Source organism: Hyperoodon ampullatus (genome assembly GCF_949752795.1).
Source record: "Hyperoodon ampullatus genome assembly, chromosome: 8".
Taxonomy (NCBI): Eukaryota; Metazoa; Chordata; class Mammalia; order Artiodactyla; family Ziphiidae; genus Hyperoodon; species Hyperoodon ampullatus.
Window position 1 is genome coordinate 33,843,908 of NC_136921.1, and position 19,088 is coordinate 33,862,995.

Consider the following 19,088-nt stretch of genomic DNA (forward strand, 5'->3'; position numbering starts at 1 on the left):
AGTAAAAACATATATCACAAAAACAAGTTGTACAAAAATGTTCATAGAAGATTTATTTTTAATAGCCCCAAACTGGAAGCAAACCAAAATTCTATCAACAGGTTAACTGATGAATTGTGGTATATTCACACAATGGAATGCTATTCTTCAATAACAATGAATGAACTGTTGATACAACAATGAACAGAAATTTCAAAAACATGTTGAGCAAAAGACGCCAGGCATTAAGCATATACACTGTGTGATTTCACTTATACAAAGTTCTAGAGCAGGCTATGGTGACAGAAATTAGATCACTGTCTTTCAGAGGACTGACTACAAAGGGGCACAAAGAAAACTTTCCTAGGTAATAGAAATTTTCCATTTGTTTTATTAGGTAGTAGTGACACAAATGTTTGCTTGTATCAAAACTCATCAAATTTGACACTTAAAATTTGTGCATTTTTTTTTTAGAAGATGTTGGGGGTGGAGTTTATTAATTAATTAATTTTTGCTGTGTTGGGTCTTTGTTTCTGTGCGAGGGCTTTCTCTAGTTGTGGCAAGTGGGGGCCACTCTTCATCGCGGTGCGCGGGCCTCTCACTATTGCCACCTCTCTTGTTGCGAAGCGCAGGCTCCAGACGCGCAGGCTCAGTAGTTGTGGCTCACAGGCCTCGTTGCTCCGCGGCATGTGGGATCCTCCCAGACCAGGGCTCAAACCCATGTCCCCTGCATTAGCAGGCAGATTCTCAATCACTGCGCCACCAGGGAAGCCCAAAAATCTGTGCATTTTAAGGTCTGTAAGTTACATCTCAAAGATGATTTGAAAAAAACCATGATTCCTCAGAAATGTCTTTTTAAATATAAATTGCATCATTAAAAATGATGGTCAAATTTGTTTCCTTCACCTCCTTAACACTTTTTTACTCTAGTCAATTTCAACATGATACTCAGGAGTCTTACTTACTCACTAAGTATCACTGTTTAGGCACTGCTCTTGGATAAATGGAACTCAATTTATTTCCCTAAAATAAAAGCATTACACACAAATCAGAATTCCTAAAAGAATGTTCCCAGAATATGCAGACTGCTAACCTTTTGTGTATTTATTTTTTCTATTAATATACTGTTCCAGAATCAGATCATAAATTGTTATAATCCACATCATCACTGAGAAGACAGAAATATTTCAGAAAAAGAATTACCTCTTGTGAGAAATTTTCTCAAGGATCTCATTAATTGCTTTTTTCATTTCCAACCAGCACTTCATTCATTCATTCATTCATTCATTCATTCATTCATCAGGATAAGACTCCAGAAATGCAAGTAGCCGGAGTTTTCCTTATCATGGTTCCTTTTTAATAAAGCAGAGTTTTAATAAACTCTGTAAAAGTTCAGCACAAAACAGCTTATAATGCCATAAAGAATTAATGTATTTCTCCTCATAGTTTATTTAGAAACTCTACCATATCTGGTTCAAAGTCTGAAAGTCAGAGTTACCAAGTGTTTGCTAATTCAGAGTTTGGTAAGTACAGAGTTCTCCTACGAAGCTGAGCAACTAACTATAAAGAAAGAAATGGTACTTAAAGCTGGAAGTGTTTTATTTAGTAAGAAGTGAAGCAGTTACATTTTTTTTTGAGATTCTGCAATGTGCAAAGTATTATAGCAGGTATTTAAAAAGTATACATCATCCCATTTACTCCTTACAACCATCTAGAGAAGGTTTTATTTTCCCCATTTTACGGGTTAGAAAAGCAAAGTTCTAAGGATATATAACTTATCCATAGTCATACAGCTAGCCATCGATAGTGCTGGGATTAAAATGCAAAGATATACGAATCCAACTGTGCTCTTTCTACTACACTACACTACACTACACTACACTACACTGTCTTTGAACTGTGAGCAGGAATAAAATGGAGCTTAGTGGACAAAAAGAGGAAAAGAGGAACTAAGGATCAGTAAACTCAAGGCCATAAACAATTTAACACATAAAACAGCCACATTCCATACAGCCTGAGTAAACCCTTAAGAAGGTCTATACTTTACTGCCAAAGGCCATAAAAGGAAAAATGTCCACACACCCAGAAACAATATTAATTAAATCTCAAGCTTAGTCACTTTCATGGTTAAGAGAGTTGGGTACAATGAAACACCACAGTAGGGTCTATCTCTCCATTTGCATGATATTTATTAACACAACACACAAATGTATTAAGTACTACAGGAGCACTGAGGCCAGATTACATGGACTCTAACCCCTGTTCTGTCACTTTCTTGAACAAGTCACCCTATGTTTGCACAACAGTTTCTTCTATAAAAGTGAAGATAATGATAGTAGCTTTCTTTACAGGGTTGTGAAAATTAAATAACCTAGTCAAGGGCATATAGTATACGCTAAGTATAATGTTACTTTTTAAAAATTAATTTATTTTTAAATTTATTTATTTATTTACTTATGGCTGCATTGGGTTTCGCTGCTGCACATGGTCTTTCTCTAGTTGCGGCGAGCGGGGGCTACTCTTCATTGTGGTGCACAGGCTTCTCACGGCAGTGGCTTCTCTTGTTACGCAGCACGGGCTCTGGGTGCATGGGCTTCACTAGTTGTGGCACATGGGCTCAGCAGTTGTGGCTCGCAGGCTCTAGAGCACAGGCTCAGTAGTTGTGGCACACAGGTTTAGTTGCTCCGCAGCATGTGGGATCTTCCCGGACCAGGGATTGAACCCGTGTCCCCTGCATTGGCAGGTGGATTCTTAACGACTGCACCACCAGGTAAGTCCCTAATGCTATTTTTATAACCTATTATGTGCCTAAATTACGGCTCACTCACAAAACAGGAATGTTCTATGCTACACATACACATTTAAATATTTCATGATCCCCTGTGCCACATGATTTTCACTGTATTCTTTTCCTTTCCTGCATTTGCTCTCAGTGTGACTTTGGGCAAGTTACTTCATCTCTCTGATCTGTTCTTGATCTATAAAATGAAGGTAATACTTCCCCTCATAGGGCTGTTGAAAGCACTGAATGAGATAATACATGTAAGGCACTCAGCAATACCTGACATTTAGCAAATGCTCAATAAAATAAGCAATTATAAAATAATTAAAATCAACTTTATTGATTTTGTACTCAAATATTCATCCAATCATCTGCCGTTAAGACAGTCCTTCATTTGGACTGTTATGTAGCTTCCTACAGGTCTCTGTAGCTTCAGTTTCTCTCACCTACACACAGTTACTAACGGGGTTTGTTAAATTTGAATCTAATCGTCTTTTCTCTCCTGTTCAAATACTTTCAATGTCTCCCCATTACCAGAGGATGAAGTCTAAACACTTAGATGTGCTGTCCAGGGCAGTGACCACTAGCCAAATGTGATTATTTAAATTACATTAAAGCACAGGAGGCTTTTACCTTCTTATAACATCCACTGCTCCACTGGGAGGCTTTAGTGGGTAATAGAATTAAGGGATCCATACAATTTCACCTAGTTCTTAAGGGCTAGGGTTACAGGTAAGAATGGGGGAAACACCCTACTTCCTACACACAACGATATTTGGGTTGTAGTATTCTTCCAAGTTTTATAAACTTTTAGATACATATATATATTTCAACTATATGTTGGGCAACTTGCAACTTACATATGAGTTGCATTTTAAAAGTTCATTTCAGTCAGTTATATTCATAACATATTTTTAATGTCCTAGCAAAAGAAGATAAATTTCTCCCACAGAAACACTAGGGCAGCCCTCAAGGTTTTCTAATAGAACTTAGCTGCTTCAAAAAACATTTAATAAGTACATGCCAACCATGTACCAACCAGGGACAGTGCTAGACTCTATGGACATGAAGATAAAACATAATCTTATATCAATTATTCCTCAATTTAAAAAAAAAACCATAATCTTGTCCTCAAAGTGCTCTTTTTTCAGTAGGAAAGAAGAGCATAAACAAATAAGTGCAAAACATCATGAGAGGTAGAACAGTTGTGAAAAGTATCAAAACAATACAGAGGAAGCTACTGAATCTGTCAAGGTTGGAGGTAACTGAGTAATAAAAGTACTCAAAAGTTTTCACAAATCATAAGCAGATATTCTCAAGGAGAGAGGAGGGGAGAGGGGAATTCCAGACAGAAAATAGCAAGATATGCTCAAAGGATGTACAATATTTGGTATTGTCCCACCATGGAAAGAACAGGAAGCAGTGGGACAGGTGCACAGAATTATAAGACTGGAGAAGTCACCATTTCCTAAGCCAGTACTTAACAATACTGTCAGTTTTGATGAGAACAGATACAATTTGAAAAGTTTAAAAAGAAGAAAAAGGAAAGATGGCTATGCTTAATCAAGTTAGAGAAGCACTAAGTAAGCAAAATTAAACAAGATTTTTAACAATACATTATCTTTAAGATGACATATGCGGGACTTCCCTGGTGGCGCAGGGGTTAAGACTTCACGCTCCCAATGTAGGGGGCCCGGGTTCCATCCCCTGGTCAGGGAACTGCAGCAACTAAGAGTTCGCATGCCACAACTAAGGAGCCCGCCTGCCGCAACTAAGGAGCCCATGAGCCGCAACTAGGAGCGAGTGCAACCAAATAAGTAAATAAATAAATAAATAAAATTTAAAAAGATGAACTATGCCTTATGAACGCCATTGGAAGCGGTGAATATGAAATTTTTGAAATGCATACAACCACAAACCTTATCTTCCTGACTCAATTTCATTAATTTTATCAAAGAACCAACTTTTCATTTGGTTGATCCTTTCTATTATGTTTATTATTAATTTCTGCTCTTTCCAAAAGTATTTTATTAAACGAAATCACAAACATACAAAAAAGGTGGAGAGAATGGTATGACTCAGTTTCAACAACTTTCAAATCATGCATAACCAGTCTTCTTTCACCTATAGCCCCATCCTCTAATGTTACTTTTAAGTAAACCCGGATATCATATTTCATCCACAAATATTTCAATGTATATCCATAAAAGGTATCTTTTAAAATATGACAACATTATCATATCTAAAAAAATTCGTTCTTTAATATCAGTTGATGTTCAAATTCTCCTGACTTGCTCACAAAAGCCTTTTTTAAATTTTTCTCTTTTTTTTGATGTAGACCATTTTTAAAGTCTTTATTGAATTTGTTACAATATTGCTTCTGTTTTATGTTTTGGTTCTTTGGCCTCGAGGCATGTGGGATCTTAGCTCCCCAACCAGGGATTGAACCCACACCCCCTGCACTGAAAGGCAAAGTCTTAACCACTGGACCACCAAGGGAAGTCCTACAAATGCCTTTCTTAACTGATAAGATCAGGACCCAAATAAAGTCCATAAATTGCAAACTGTTGGTATATCTTTTAAGTCTTTTTAAACCTGTAGGTTTCTATTACATTTCTTTTTTTTTTTTTTTTTTTTTTGCCCTTATTTACTTGTTGAAGACACTGGGCCATTTGTGATTTAGTATTTCTCACATTAGGGATTTTGCTGACTGCACATCTTTATGTCATTTAACATGTTCCTCAGTCCTCTGTATTTCCTGCGAAATAGTAGATCTACAGGCTGTCAGATTCAGAGATTTTTTTCCCCAAAAAAACACAACATAGGTGGTGTTATATATGTCCTTCAAAAGATAAATTTCTAGTTATCTATTACATGATGTTAGAAACTACCGATTATCTTTTCCTAGGTCCAGTATTTTATTATGAGTAATTTCTGTCATAAACCTTATAATTTCCTTATACCACCATGACTACAAGAAAGATTTGCAGAAGGAAGAGCTATTAATTTATTTTCAAACTCACTTCCAGATTCTTAATTAAAATTATATCCAGATACAGATTGTATTTATGTCATTCATCCCAAGCTGCTAAATAATGATGATTTTTATTAAAATTGAACATTCCGTGATACACGTCAACCTTCTTATGTACACTTCCTTCAACAACTGAAAAATAATAAATTTCAGAATTTTCACATCAAAGAAAAAAAGCCCTCACAATTTCCTTCACTCTACTTTGGTCCTATTCTATTCTTTCCTTGTCTTCTTGAAATGGATGATATATTAATAATATATTCCTACATAAAAAATTAAATTTAGGAGCTTGAACAACAAATATCATCTCAGTTTTTCAGGGCCAAGAATTCAAAAACAGCTTAGGTGGGTGGCTGTGGCTCAGCATTTCTCACAAACCTGTAATGAAGATGGAAACTAGGGCTGCAGTCATAGCAAAGCTTGACTGGGCTGAAGGAACTACTTTCAACTTCACTCACGTGGTGGTTGGCAAGGTTTCAGTTGTTCACAACATGGGCTTCTCCATAGGGCTGCACACAACATAGCAGCTTGCTTCCCCCAGAGCGAATGATTCAAGGAAAAAAAGAGTAACTGAGATGGAAACAACAGTGTCTTTTCTAATTTCGGAAATGACATACCATCAGTTTTGCCAAATTCTACTGGTCACAGACAAACCCTGATACAATGTAGGAGAGGACTATAAAAGGGTGTGAATACCAGGAGGTAGGGATCTTGAAGGCTGGCTACCACAAATGACTAGTTCATTTATTTTTAGCCTCTTTCTCTAACACATTTATAGCCATAAATTTTCCTAAGTAATGCTATGGGTGCCCCCCATTTAGAAGCTCTAAAATGCTTACTTTTATCATTCAGTTCCACCTCCCCAAAATTCTAAATTTCCTTCATTACTTGTTCTTTAATCAAAGGTTTGTTTTAAAGTGTAGTTCATGACTTTTTTTTTAAAATTTTTTTGCTATTTCTTCCTTAGCAACATTTCTTCCTTAACTACATTCATGTCAGAAAACATACTCTATTTCAATCATCTGAAATTTGTTGAAACTTGCTTTAAGGTCATATCATTTTTGTAAATATGTGTGCTTGAAAGGAATGTATGGGTGTTGTTCTACATAAATCCCTTTTAAATTTGTCGATCCTATTGTTTAAATCTTCTGTATCTTTACTGATTTTTTTCTTTGGTCTGTTCATTCTACCAATTACTGAGAAAAAAATACTAAAATATGATAAATTGAAAAAAAAAACTGCCATGATTGTCATATGTTCATTTCTCTGTAGTTCTGTCAATGCTTGCTTCAGAGACTAGGTTATGAGGTACACACAAATTTAAAACTGTTATTTTCCTGATGAACTGCTGTTTTGCTGAAAATGACTTTATTTCACTTTCCTCTTTGAAAAAAATGTCACTTGGTTGGAAATTCTACATTAGTCTGTTCTTTAAAGGTATCAATTCATTATCCTTTCCCTTCCATCATATTACTGAAAAATCAGCTATTAATGTGTAATCCCTTTGAAGATAATCTTTTTTTCCTCTGGCAGCTTTTCAGAATTTTCTCTTTCCCTTTGGTTTTCTGCAAAACCGCTGTGGTTTCACTATGATGAATCTTGGTATGGAATTTTTAAATTTTTTTTCTCCTTGAGTTTTACTAACTTTCATCAATCCTGGAAAGCTCTCACCTGCAATCTCCTCAAATATTAACATTTGTTTCATGCTTTCTTTACTCTCCTTTTCAGAGTCCAATTAAATATCTGTTAAATGTTTTCATACTATCCTTCAGAACCTTCCATATTTTCCAACTCTTTGACTTCCTAGGATATATCCTAAAAGAATTCTTGTGACCTCCCTTCCAACTCTCTAATTCTCTTCAGCTATCTAAACTCGTATTCAATTTATTGGTTTTTAAATATCATTATTGGGATTTCTTTCCTATTTCTAGACATTCTTTTTTACAACTGCTTTTTATACCATATTTCTCTGATTCTAAGACATATAATTTTTTACATTTTGGCATCTTTGAAATCAAAATGCATCTTACAACTGCTGTCAGAAAGGCTGCTGTTATATTTGTCACTGCCTGTGCAAACCTGGTAACAGGTGTTCATAGTGATGTCCTTTTGCTAGATTTATGTGCATAGCTGGTACTCCAACATGTTGAGATTACCTGCTGTTCAAAATGTCTTCAAAATATTATACTAAATTAATCAGTAAAATGAAGTTATTGTGTACACAGACAGGCATGAAAACAGAGCAGCAGGGTATAATTTGACATTAATGATGAGAATCTATACTAAGATTGCTTTTCCTTTGTACTTTTGTTCATGCCTTATATGTGTCTGGAACACCCTCTGTGACTATTAAACTATTAATTCTTTAAAACCTCAATCAAATGCTACCTCTTCAACTAAGCGGTCACTGATGACTTCATTCATCCTCCCTTAGGTCTCACATCCCACAATCTAAGTGGGAAACTGACTCTAGTTGGAAAAGCATGACCTCAGATGAAGTCACAGTCAATTAACCAGATGAAAGTTATAAAATTTTGATGGAAATTCTGATAAAAGCCAGTCACATCCAGGAAAGATTTGGAAACCATTTTAACACAAACAAAAGAAGCAATATTCTAATAGAGGCCTGTGCATAAAAATAGGCTTAGAATAAACCAACCCCTAATGAGAAAGATTTTTTTACTTTAGGTATTTCTTAAATTTTAAGTAACTATTCATTCAGATAACTACTTTAATGAAGTTCTACATTTGATGAATAGAGTGTAGAGAATTCTCAGTAAAAATTAGCAAGGCTTGAAAAGACCAACATCTAGAGTATTGGAATGTTAGGTATAATATGTCCTGTTGCTTTTTGTGTTCATCTTGGAGTTTCACACATAGTTAACAGGTAAAGAAATTTCTGCTTCAAGTGTTTTTGGGAAGTCAGTCAAGTGATCATGTAGCACTGCAGTGCAGGATGTCAATAATAGGGATGGTTGTGCATATATGGGGACAGGGGGTACATAGGAACCTCCTGTACTTTCCGTTCAATTTTGCTGTGAACCTAAAACTTCTCTAAAAAAATAGTTTATTAATTTTTTTTAAATGACCAAATTTTTTAAAAGAGGAAAAATATTAAATTCAATGGATAAAATGACAGTAAATAACATGTACATACAGTAGGCATCCAATAAAAACTAGCTAAATTGGACTCAAATAAATTCCTTAGAAAGGAAAAGCATATCACTATGTATGCATTAATTAAATATAACATTGACACTTTTTAAATGGGACTTAAAAGTTTAAAACAATATTCAAGTTTCATATCAGATGGAAGTTTTTCAAATTTGATATCCTAATGATTTGTAGTAGTAAACGTAACTAATTTACACAGACTTTTCGATCGCATGCATAAAATTACTTTAACTAAAAATCTCTGAATAATGAAATTTTTACTTTCTTTTTGCATATCTGTATTTTCTAAATTTTCTACAGTTAACTTGTATACCTTAAATTTAAAATTTTTTAAAGCTTGGTATAAAAGTAAAACATCTTTACTACTTTTTCTTAGAGCATAAACCTAAATTAGAAAGTCTATATATTGTCATGCTTCAAATGAGGTTCATTCATTACAAAATGAAATTTTATATTTTAAAACTTAGTTAAATGTTATATTTTGACAAAAATCATAAGCCAAAATTATTCAATAAAAAAGTATAAACCCACCTCACAATGACACCATAAATTGAAATAGTACATATCTTTCCTACTATTCTAAAGTTTATTATCAGGAAAGATCATGTAGTAGTTAAATTAAAGGCATCAAACAAAACACTGGGGTTTTTTTAGAGACAAACTGCTTTGAAATGCTTGAATGACTTTTGTGTGAAATGCATGGATCAGTTAATGCTTTGGTTCAACCAAAGAATAATTTTACCAGTTTAAATCTAAGTCACAAGACATAAATTAAAAGAAAATGCTGATATTCCTTAGATATAGTTAAGAATAAGTTTGAAAGGTCCTTGGCCAGATAAGTACAAAAATCAAGAGTAAACATTTTAAAACTTTAATAGCAGTTTGTCAGTGATTTTAAGTCTGTTGAATTCAATTTAAAAATAAAATGGGCGCTTGTATTTTTAACATCTTTTTTCCCCACTCTTTTTAGAACTACTTTGCTAAAGCCACCAATAATCTCTTAACTGTGGAATCCAATACACACTCCATAATGCTTTTCTTCAAAGCTATGTTGAATTTGACATCCCTCTACTTTCTGAGGCAACCACTCACTCCTGGCTCTCCTCCCATTCAAACTCCTGACTCTTCTTCCTCTATCCTCCTCTTAAAAGATAATATTCTTCAGAACTCCCTGACTTTTGAGCCTCTTCCCTTCTTACTCTCATGTAACTCTTCAATAATTGCCAGTATGACAACTCTCAAATCTTTATTTCCAGCATAGACAGCCTTCTGAACTCCATTTCGTGGGGTGTTTCTCTACCTAGATATCGCCCAGGCACTGCAAACTCACATGTTTACCTGAAAACCTAGTGAACTTGCACTAGCTAACTCGATGAATGGGATGACCTAGTACCAGTCTGCAAAACCAAAAAACCTGAAAATTATTTTAGGCTCTTCCTTTTCCCTCTTCCTCCATATCTACACATTGAAGGGCTATCAATTCAACCTTCTACCAGGGAAATTTAAATTTTGATATTCAAAAGGAGAGAATAATAAAAAATTTTCATTCATCTTAACAACTTTTTAGAGTAGTGCATAAGCTCCTTAAGTCAAACCACAAAGGTAGTAATATTCTTTTCCTAAGGGCAAATCTCACATCTATTGACAAAAAATACTCATTTCTTGCTTTCCTTCACATCTAACTTCCTAAAATGAACATGTAACCAATACTACTAAGCTGATGATTTTGTTTTGTTTTGCCTTAGAGTCAAACAACATTACTTTCTTTATATACAAAGTCATTATTAAGCCAGAGTAAATTGAGGGCTATTTCTATCTACACTTTGCACATACCAGAGACTTATTAAAAATGGGTTGCGGGGCTTCCCTGGTGGCGCAGTGGTTGGGAGTCCGCCGGCCGATGCGGGGGACGCAGGTTCGTGCCCCGGTCCGGAAGGATCCCACATGCCGCGGAGCGGCTGGGCCCGTGAGCCGTGGCCGCTGAGCCTGCGCGTCCGGAGCCTGTGCACCGCACCGGAAGAGGCCACAACAGTGAGAGGCCCGCGTACCGCAAAAAAAAAAAAAAAAAAAGGGTTGCGGTGGCAGGGCTGGGGGAAAGACCAGCAGGCGCCATGTCGGGCCGCGAAGGTGGCAAGAAGAAGCCCCTGAAGCAGCCCAAGAAGCAAGCCAAGGATATGGATGAGGAAGATAAGGCATTCAAGCAGAAACAGAAGGAAGAGCAAAAGAAACTTGAGCTAAAAGCGAAGGCCATGGGGAAAGGCCCCCTGGTCACAGGTGGAATTAAGAAATCTGGCAAAAAGTAAGCTGCTCCTTGTACCTGAAGCAATGATGATCCTTAATTCCATTCCTGTTTAAACATCTGGATTAAACATCTGGATTCCCTGCCATAACATCTGTTGCTACCCATAGCTAGAGTAAGTGTTGTCTTGGAACCTACTGCACGTTTAAGAATAAACTTTTGTAAAAAAAAACAAAAACCAAAAAATCATACAGTGGCTCATCTTGTCTTTAGTTCCTCTCAGCCATTTCTACCTCAGCTATGAGATCCGCATAAACCCAGCCCAGAATCCTGCCAAATTGTGTTCTTAAGCCCCTGTCCTATCCGAATTCTGTACCACCTGGAATTAAACCAACTCATTTGAAATGAAAAAAAAAGGGGGCTAAATTATAAGGGTTGATGTATATTGATACGCCTTGCCAAAAGTTTCACTTACAATTACAACCAAAATTGTATCAATAAATTACAATTTTCTCATTAGAAGAATATTCATTCATCCGTTTTTTTCCAAATCTATATATAAAAAGAGGTACATGCCTTTTTATCTGAATAAAACACCTCTAAATTCTGTTTTCCTTATGAAGCAAAACTTTTATTCTGAAAAGGAAGTTTACTCTGAGCTCATTGCAAAACTATCTATTTCAGTCATATTCCAGATTTAGCAGGACAAAGGGCAACAGCAGGAAATGGAGCATCATCAAGATCCAAAACAAACTTGGTTTAGAGTAAAAAAAAAAAAATCCCCAATCATTACTGGGATAATTAAGCGCTATGCTTGAAAGCAAAAATAAATACAGATTAGAAATTAAGATGGAGGGACTTCCCTGGTGGCACAGTGGTTAAGAATCCTCCTGCCAATGCAGGGGACACGGGTTTGAGCCCTGGTCCAGGAAGATCCCACATGCCGCGGAGCAACTAAGCCCGTGTGCCACAACTACAGAGCCCACGTGCCACAACTACTGAAGCCTGCGCACCTAGAGCCCGTGCTCTGCAACAGAAACCATTGCAATGAGAAGCCTGCACACCTCAACGAAGAGTAGCCCCCACTCACTGCAACTAGAGAAAGCCCGTGTGCAGCAACAAAGACCAATGCAGCCAAAAATTAATTAATTTAAAAATAAAATAAAATAAAAATTAAGACGTTCATGAGCACAGCTTCATCACTACTGGTAAAAAGACAAGAGTATTTCCCACTATCATTATACCATATAAAGACAAAATGGAAGTAATCTTGATACACATACTCTCATGCTCATATACGTATTCTTTACTTGCTAATAAAGATTACGTTTTATATTTCTTAGCTTACCCTTAAAGTGCATTTAAATACACTCAATTCATTTTGTTCTCAACAACCTTGAAAGATAGGCAAAATAATTATTTTTTCCATCTGACACATGAAAAAACTGAAACAAAGAAACTAGGTAACCTGTCTTTGGGTCCTTAAAATCAGAAACAGAATTGGGACTAAATCTTGGCTCTAATTCTGAAGTTTCACAAAATTTTTCAGTGTAAATTGAACCTCAAAAAAAAAAAAAAAGCTAGTGACAAAAATGAACCATGAATTTTAACCCACATTGCCACATTTCAAAATGTCATGTTTTTACTCACTTTGTATCTTTTTACTGAGTTAATGCATTTGATACTTTCCATTACACAGAACAAAAATGACTTAATCTTATCAAAGAATCTGAGGACTCAGTTTCTTCTGCATATTTTGGTGACCAACTGTAGCACTACCAAAAGGCTAAATGTTGAACAGAAATATATCCTTATGCCTAAGGGGAGCAGTGGAGACAGGGATACGTACGTATCTGTTCTATGCAACATACGAATTCCAAAAAGTTGTATGATAATGTAGAAACCAAAATTGTTTTCAGCGCCATCTCTCTTACCACAAGCACATTAAGAAATAATGTCAAAAGAAACAGGGAATTACACGGTGCCTAACACAGATAATATAAACTAAAATCTTTAGATATTAAAAAATAAAGTTACCTTCTACACATGAGAAAAGTATGCTCAGATGAGAAGTAGTTAACTACTGAACTAAAATCCAGATACAAAATTAAACCTGTTTCCAAGTTAATGTTTAACTTATAAGAGCTATATGAAATGCACTGTTGATGAAATCCTTGACCCTGGGTGGGGATGACTGGAGGCAAGAAAAGTTCAGACTACATAACTTAAATTAGTAGCCTAATACATTAGTGAAAGACCCTGTATAGAGCAGGAATGCTGGGTAATCAGAAATCATCCTGCCTCTACTATGTAATAACAACCACATGAGGTTAATAAATAACCTACTAGGAAGATGCATGTTCTTAACAATGCAATTAAATCCTATTCCTAGAAAGTGAAAAGTTAGACCTGAAAACTTTGGTTAAAAAAACAAACTGCAAAGTTTTTTACCCAAATTCTTTTGAAATATTGCATTTAATATACAGGGACCCATCTGGTAAACTCTGAAACCAGGAATTTATTTTAATTCTACTTTAAAAACTTTAATCACTAGTATTTAGGCTTGCAACTAAACCCAGATTAATGGGAAGAAGACATATTTATATATCTCCTTAGTATTCCTTTGACCCAACAGAATTATCTAAGGGTTATTTCTGATACAGTCCTATTTAAATACCTATTGAACTTTCATAATGCTCAATGGCAACCTTTAAAACATCACTTTACATAGAACTCTATGATGGCACCTTAATATTCATCTATTGCTAACACACCGTGGAATACACGTGCTGAGGTTAGCACTGTAGCAAATACAAAAGATGTCTTAACCATACATATTGCCCTGAAGCAGACCTTCATAAATCTTCAAAGTCATCTTCTTTAATCAGGTATGTATACAGTGTTTGATATGAATAGCATACCAAACAGGGCAGCAAAATAATAGACAATGTTTAAATTTTAATCATTAAGGATGAACCTGATACTCAAGAAAAATAATTGGTCACCTTTGGAGGATGCTAGCAATCAAGTCATTATTCTGAAAACAAACAGAAAGAATCAAAGTTTATTTTGCCTGCCTTCCCTTTAAGGAACTGTCATCAAATAACTGATGAGAAGACATTTCTCTATATATGTTCTACTCATAAATAAAGAAATGATAAAATCTGAATATCACAGTTTTGCAAACTCCTAATGAAATAATTAATGCATATAGGCAAAAGTCACTGATGGCCAAGACACTCATTAATTATTCTAGCCTCCAGCCGCCAAGCAGAATGTGAATCAATCAAGTCTCTAGATCTGCCAGTTTGCAGACACCAATAGAAGTAACAATTAAAATCAAGAGAATTCAACCAGCAAAACCCAGACTGAGGAAATTCTAATGCCAAAATCTGGTTTCTTCAACAAATAAATAGAAGGGATAAAAAGTGTGGTGAGGAGGAACCCATAGATTAAAAGACTTAACAAATTTTCAGCGAAATACAACATGTATGTTTTGTTTAAATATTGTGTCAACCAAACAGTAGCAAAATAAGAACATTTATGAAGCTACCAGGAAAGTTTGAAGACCAACCAGATATTTGAATTATATTGAGATTATGTTTTTAAGAGGAGTTCTTATAATATAATATATTTTAAAATATTTATGGATAAGATATGTTGTCTGGGATTTGCTTTAAAATAATTCAGGGGTAGAGGGAAGGGTAGTGGAGGGTTCTACATGAAACATCACTGAATACGAACTGATAGCTACTGAAGCACAGTAACAGATACAAAGGATTCAGTACAGTATCCTCTCTATTTGTGCCTGTTTGAAATTTTTCACAATAAAAGCTTTAAAAAGAAAGATGAACTAAAAAGTTCTATATGATAATCCATAGAAAAAGGACAAAAACGCTCCACGTCCCTCAGAGGTCAAAATAAATGAAAATCTTATGGTGAGTTAGACAAGAATTCTCCTTGTATACACACTACTACTTGACAAATAAGAAAACTGAGACCCAAAGAGATAAGTCTTGCTCAAGGTCAAAAAACAAAGCAGCAACAAAGCCAAAACTAGACTGCAAAATTGCAAGCCCAAAAAGAGATCTTAGTTGGAGCTAAGTTAAGAGAAGATCTGAGCAGTCCTGAAGTAGTCAGAAAGCCTGTCAAAGGTACAAAAAAAAGTCTTAAAAGTTAGGAGAAAAAAAGAAAGTCAGGTGGTTTGAAGGGTTATATGCTAGAGTGACAGCAATAAGGCTAGAGAGAAAGTACTGTAGAGAACCAGGTATTTGGTAATCATTCTCACTAGGGAAAAGAAGTGTTAAATCTATGATGCATATTTGGAAGCTACTGGAATTCAAGGTATCGGAAGAAAAGAAAGTTGTTGTCTAGCTTACAAGTAGCTTATTCATGAACTGGTGAAACATAAAATCATTATTTTAAATAATAATTTTTTTGAAAACCGTTGAAAAAAATTTTAATCTTATTAAGTGCACAAGTGATTTAAATCTTAAACATAAAAATGGGATTTATCTTCCTGTCCAAGAATAGGCTTCAAAATTTGACCATGAAGGTCCTTCATTATTTACTCAGACATTCTCATAAAACAGTAAGGATTCACTTTTATGTTAAGTCATTAAGAACAAGATTCTGTGTTTGTCGAACAAAGTACACTATCTTTTCAATAAGCACAGTGTCGCCTGAATAAAACATGAACTCGACCTAGAAACAATATAACTAATTAATAAGGCAGTGTAACCCCATTTACTTTTTGTCATTCTGAAAATGTAAAACCTAGTAAGTTTGATGGATTTTTTAAAAAATAATTTTCAGGGCTTCCCTGGTGGCTCAGTGGCTGAGTGTTCACCTGCCAATGCAGGGGACACAGGTTCGTGTCCCGGTCCGGGAAGATCCCACATGCCGTGGAGCAGCTGGGCCCGTGAGCCATGGCCGCTGAGCCTGCGCGTCCGGAGCCTATGCTCCGCAACGGGAGAGGCCACAACAGTGAGAGGCCCGCGTATCGCAAAAAAAAAAAAAAAAAATAATAATAATAATAATAATTTTCAAACGAGTACTGGGCATGCATACTAAAATGCATTTTTAATTTTTTGGCTGACATGTGTTAGTGACTGTTTTCAAGAGTGGTGAATTGGATCCTTTTTTTATTGGAAGAGTGGTATATTTTTAAAAAGACATTTCTGGCATTAAATTACACAAGACTAAAAGCTATTTTAAAAATTCATATTAAATATTTCAAAGTATATGTCCTTCAGTAACTGTAAACATACCAAACCAGGAAGTCATAGAAAATTCCAGTGTGAGCTCTAATATTTAATATTAAGATAACTGAGATCATCTGTTAAAGAATAACTTCAAAGAACTTTTAGTTGTTTAAAAAGCTGGAAGTATAGAAAGGGAGCCCTACAGGATAATGCAGAAATGGAAGCTGAGACTTGAGAACTTCACCACACAGACCTAAAGTAACTTAAGGAGTAAATTAGAGATGTTGCTCTGACCCTTGCCAGTATCTTCAAAGTAGTAATATAGCTCCTCACTTGAAAAACATATTTTTAAGTAGTACCCTTCTTCTCCAATAACCTAAAATCAAAGCTAACATGTAAAAATTCACATAAAGACGAATGGAGAAAAACTTATTTTTGAATGACAAAGAAAAAATAATGAGCAGTCATAATGGATAAGAGCATGGACTTGAATCAGGCAGTTGTGAGTTCCCGGCTATATACGGAAGCAGAAGGGGCTGCTTCTCACTAACCCCTTTAAACTCTGCATCAGTTTTTCTCATCAGTAAAAAGGATAATTACGATACCCATCTCACAGGATTGTTGTGAGGATCAAGAGAGACAATACTTATAAGGTGCTAATATCAGGGCAAGCTTACAGTAACCACCTCAAATCAATAGCATTTTTATATAATAATCTTTTAATTTAAAAGATTAATTATGAGAAAAATGCTTAATGCTCTTCTCATAAAAATATCTCTATCTGTACTCTCACTTGTGGGAGGAAAAAAAAAGCACAAACAAAAATACAAATGTTTTATTTTTCTCAAAGGTCATAATTTTACTTATATAATTTTAGGATCCCTGAAGACAAATATCAAATTAAAACCACATCCTACAGTTTTTAAGAGCATGCCAATATTGTGTATATGTTCAAACATGAAAAAATGGAAAACAGAAAATCCTGTGTTTTTAAATTTGGGGTCATTACTGTGAATAAATACGCTATTATCCATTAAATAAAGTGCTAATAAGGCCAGTCACAAAATTTTATAACAAAGTATTTTAAAACTTAGAAATAAAAAGGAAAGCAGTTACCTTCGCACAATAAAGCATCCAAAGTTCAAAGAGTCTCTCTCTGGATGCCATTCTGGCTTTCACTCTGGCACTTTAATTTTTCCTCAAAAAAAAAAAAAAAGTTCAAGACCACAGCATGTTCATTTTATTTTCCAAGTTTTTCAGCCGTTACAGTAAAGTTCAAAGCAGTAGGGAAAACAAAAAGAAGTGAAACAAATGGACTGTCTTCTGGTCAATAAAATTCAGTTTCAGCAGTTACTCCAACCTATCTTCATCAGTGGTCGTTGGGCAATTAGATAAATCTGTGAAAGAGAAAAATATGCAAGGATTTGCTTTAAAAAGAGGCCATGTTAATAATTATAGGTTTATCAGAAGTAGAGATTTATCTACCTCGCTTCCCACCAACAACCGGCTAAGCTTTTACAACTGATTGGATTTCATAGAAACTTGTGTTTCAGGAAAACAGCACAGCTAATACAATATATCACATCAACACAAAGTCAGAATCCTCTTGGGCAGAACTCAAAGATGAGTACTCATAACAAAAAATGTGTCCAATGATAATAAACAGAAAAAACGCCGTTCCCATTCATACATTTTCTATAAACATAGAAAAAGTACACTTACTACTGACATATTTCAAAGACACAGAATCCCTCAGAATTTTCTAGTCTGCTTCTTCAAACTTGCTGGGAATGTTTGTCGTGTGTTGCAGGGCAGGGCGTGGGGAGGAGGGTGAAGAATTCCTGGTTTGTTTGTTTGGACAATCCTCTGAGAGTGAAAGTCGACCTGCCCACCTGGCCTCTCTACCTCTCCATCCAGTAAGAAGAAAGGAGCACGCACGCACCGGCAAGGAAAACACCCAGGGAAAGCCTCCAAATGTTTTGGGGGACCTTTAAATTTCCTCCTCGAATCCCAGACAACCGAAAGGGAGGCAAACTTAAGACATGCCAAGCTGCCAAATGAAGCTTTGGAGAGGGGGCAAAGCGAGCTTGGTGTCCCCCGACCCGCTATCCACGCCCTCCCGACCGCACCGGGACACACCCGGGTCAACCTCGCCCCCTCACGGCCGCCCCTCACTCTACGGCGCGTTCCACCAAGCACCCGGAGCCCTCCCATTTCTGCCACGCGGCCCCCTCTTCCCTACGACCTGCTCCCCCTCACCGCGCTCACACTGGATGGTTGTGGTGCCGCCGCCGCCGCCAGGCCGACGTCTAACTTGCTTCCCTTGCCCCCTTCCCAGGCTCAAGCCCGTATCACCCCGCAGCTAGGCAAGAGGGCGGGAGAGGGAGGCGGGGCGGCGACAGCGCGAGGCGGGGCGCGGGGCTGGGAGGAGACAGGGGCGGGGCTGTCCTCACGGCTAATGATTCCGGCCTCTAAGGATTTCCCCGCCCCGGGGCACTAGCTGCTCATTGGTCGCGAAGGCTGGGAGGGGGCGGGATGGCCTGAAGCCGCGCCCCTGCATGCCTGCGCAGTCGCAGTCGACCCGGCTCTGGAAGACCCGGCGGCGGTGTGCGGCGGCTCCCGGCGGAGCGCTCCAGCGCCCGGCGGAGCGCTCCAGTCTTCCCCGAGGTGGGCGCG

At 36.6% G+C, this 19,088-nt stretch overlaps 2 protein-coding genes and 1 long non-coding RNA gene across 4 annotated transcripts in view; 1 reads left to right on the forward strand and 2 right to left on the reverse strand.

Moving 5' to 3' along the window:
* Window positions 1-17,579, reverse strand: part of NBEAL1 (neurobeachin like 1) — a gene marked incomplete at both ends in the record, with an annotated part of 180,874 nt that extends 163,295 nt beyond the window's left edge. For both annotated transcript variants that reach the window (XM_079709952.1, XM_079709951.1), the window contains one exon: window positions 17,529-17,579. In XM_079709952.1, the coding sequence (XP_079566078.1) occupies window positions 17,529-17,579 (51 nt within the window). The remainder of the gene's footprint in view (window positions 1-17,528) is intronic.
* On the forward strand, window positions 11,066-11,361 carry LOC307057151 (translation machinery-associated protein 7-like). The gene has a single exon (XM_079710210.1). The coding sequence runs from the start codon at window positions 11,081-11,083 to the stop codon at window positions 11,270-11,272; it is 192 nt and encodes a 63-aa protein (XP_079566336.1). The 5' UTR covers window positions 11,066-11,080; the 3' UTR covers window positions 11,273-11,361.
* Window positions 17,580-17,636: 57 nt separating the features above from the next.
* LOC307056838 lies at window positions 17,637-18,760 on the reverse strand. The gene is made up of 2 exons (XR_013811031.1): window positions 18,681-18,760; window positions 17,637-17,809 (listed from the first exon to the last, which is right to left on the reverse strand). It is a non-coding gene; the product is annotated as an uncharacterized lncRNA (long non-coding RNA).
* Between the last annotated feature and the right edge of the window lie 328 nt (window positions 18,761-19,088).

What these genes read in the sequence shown, in the direction of transcription:
- LOC307057151 (XM_079710210.1), top strand. Translation starts at nt 11,081, where the DNA reads ATGTCGGGCCGCGAAGGTGGCAAGAAGAAGCCCCTGAAGCAGCCCAAG.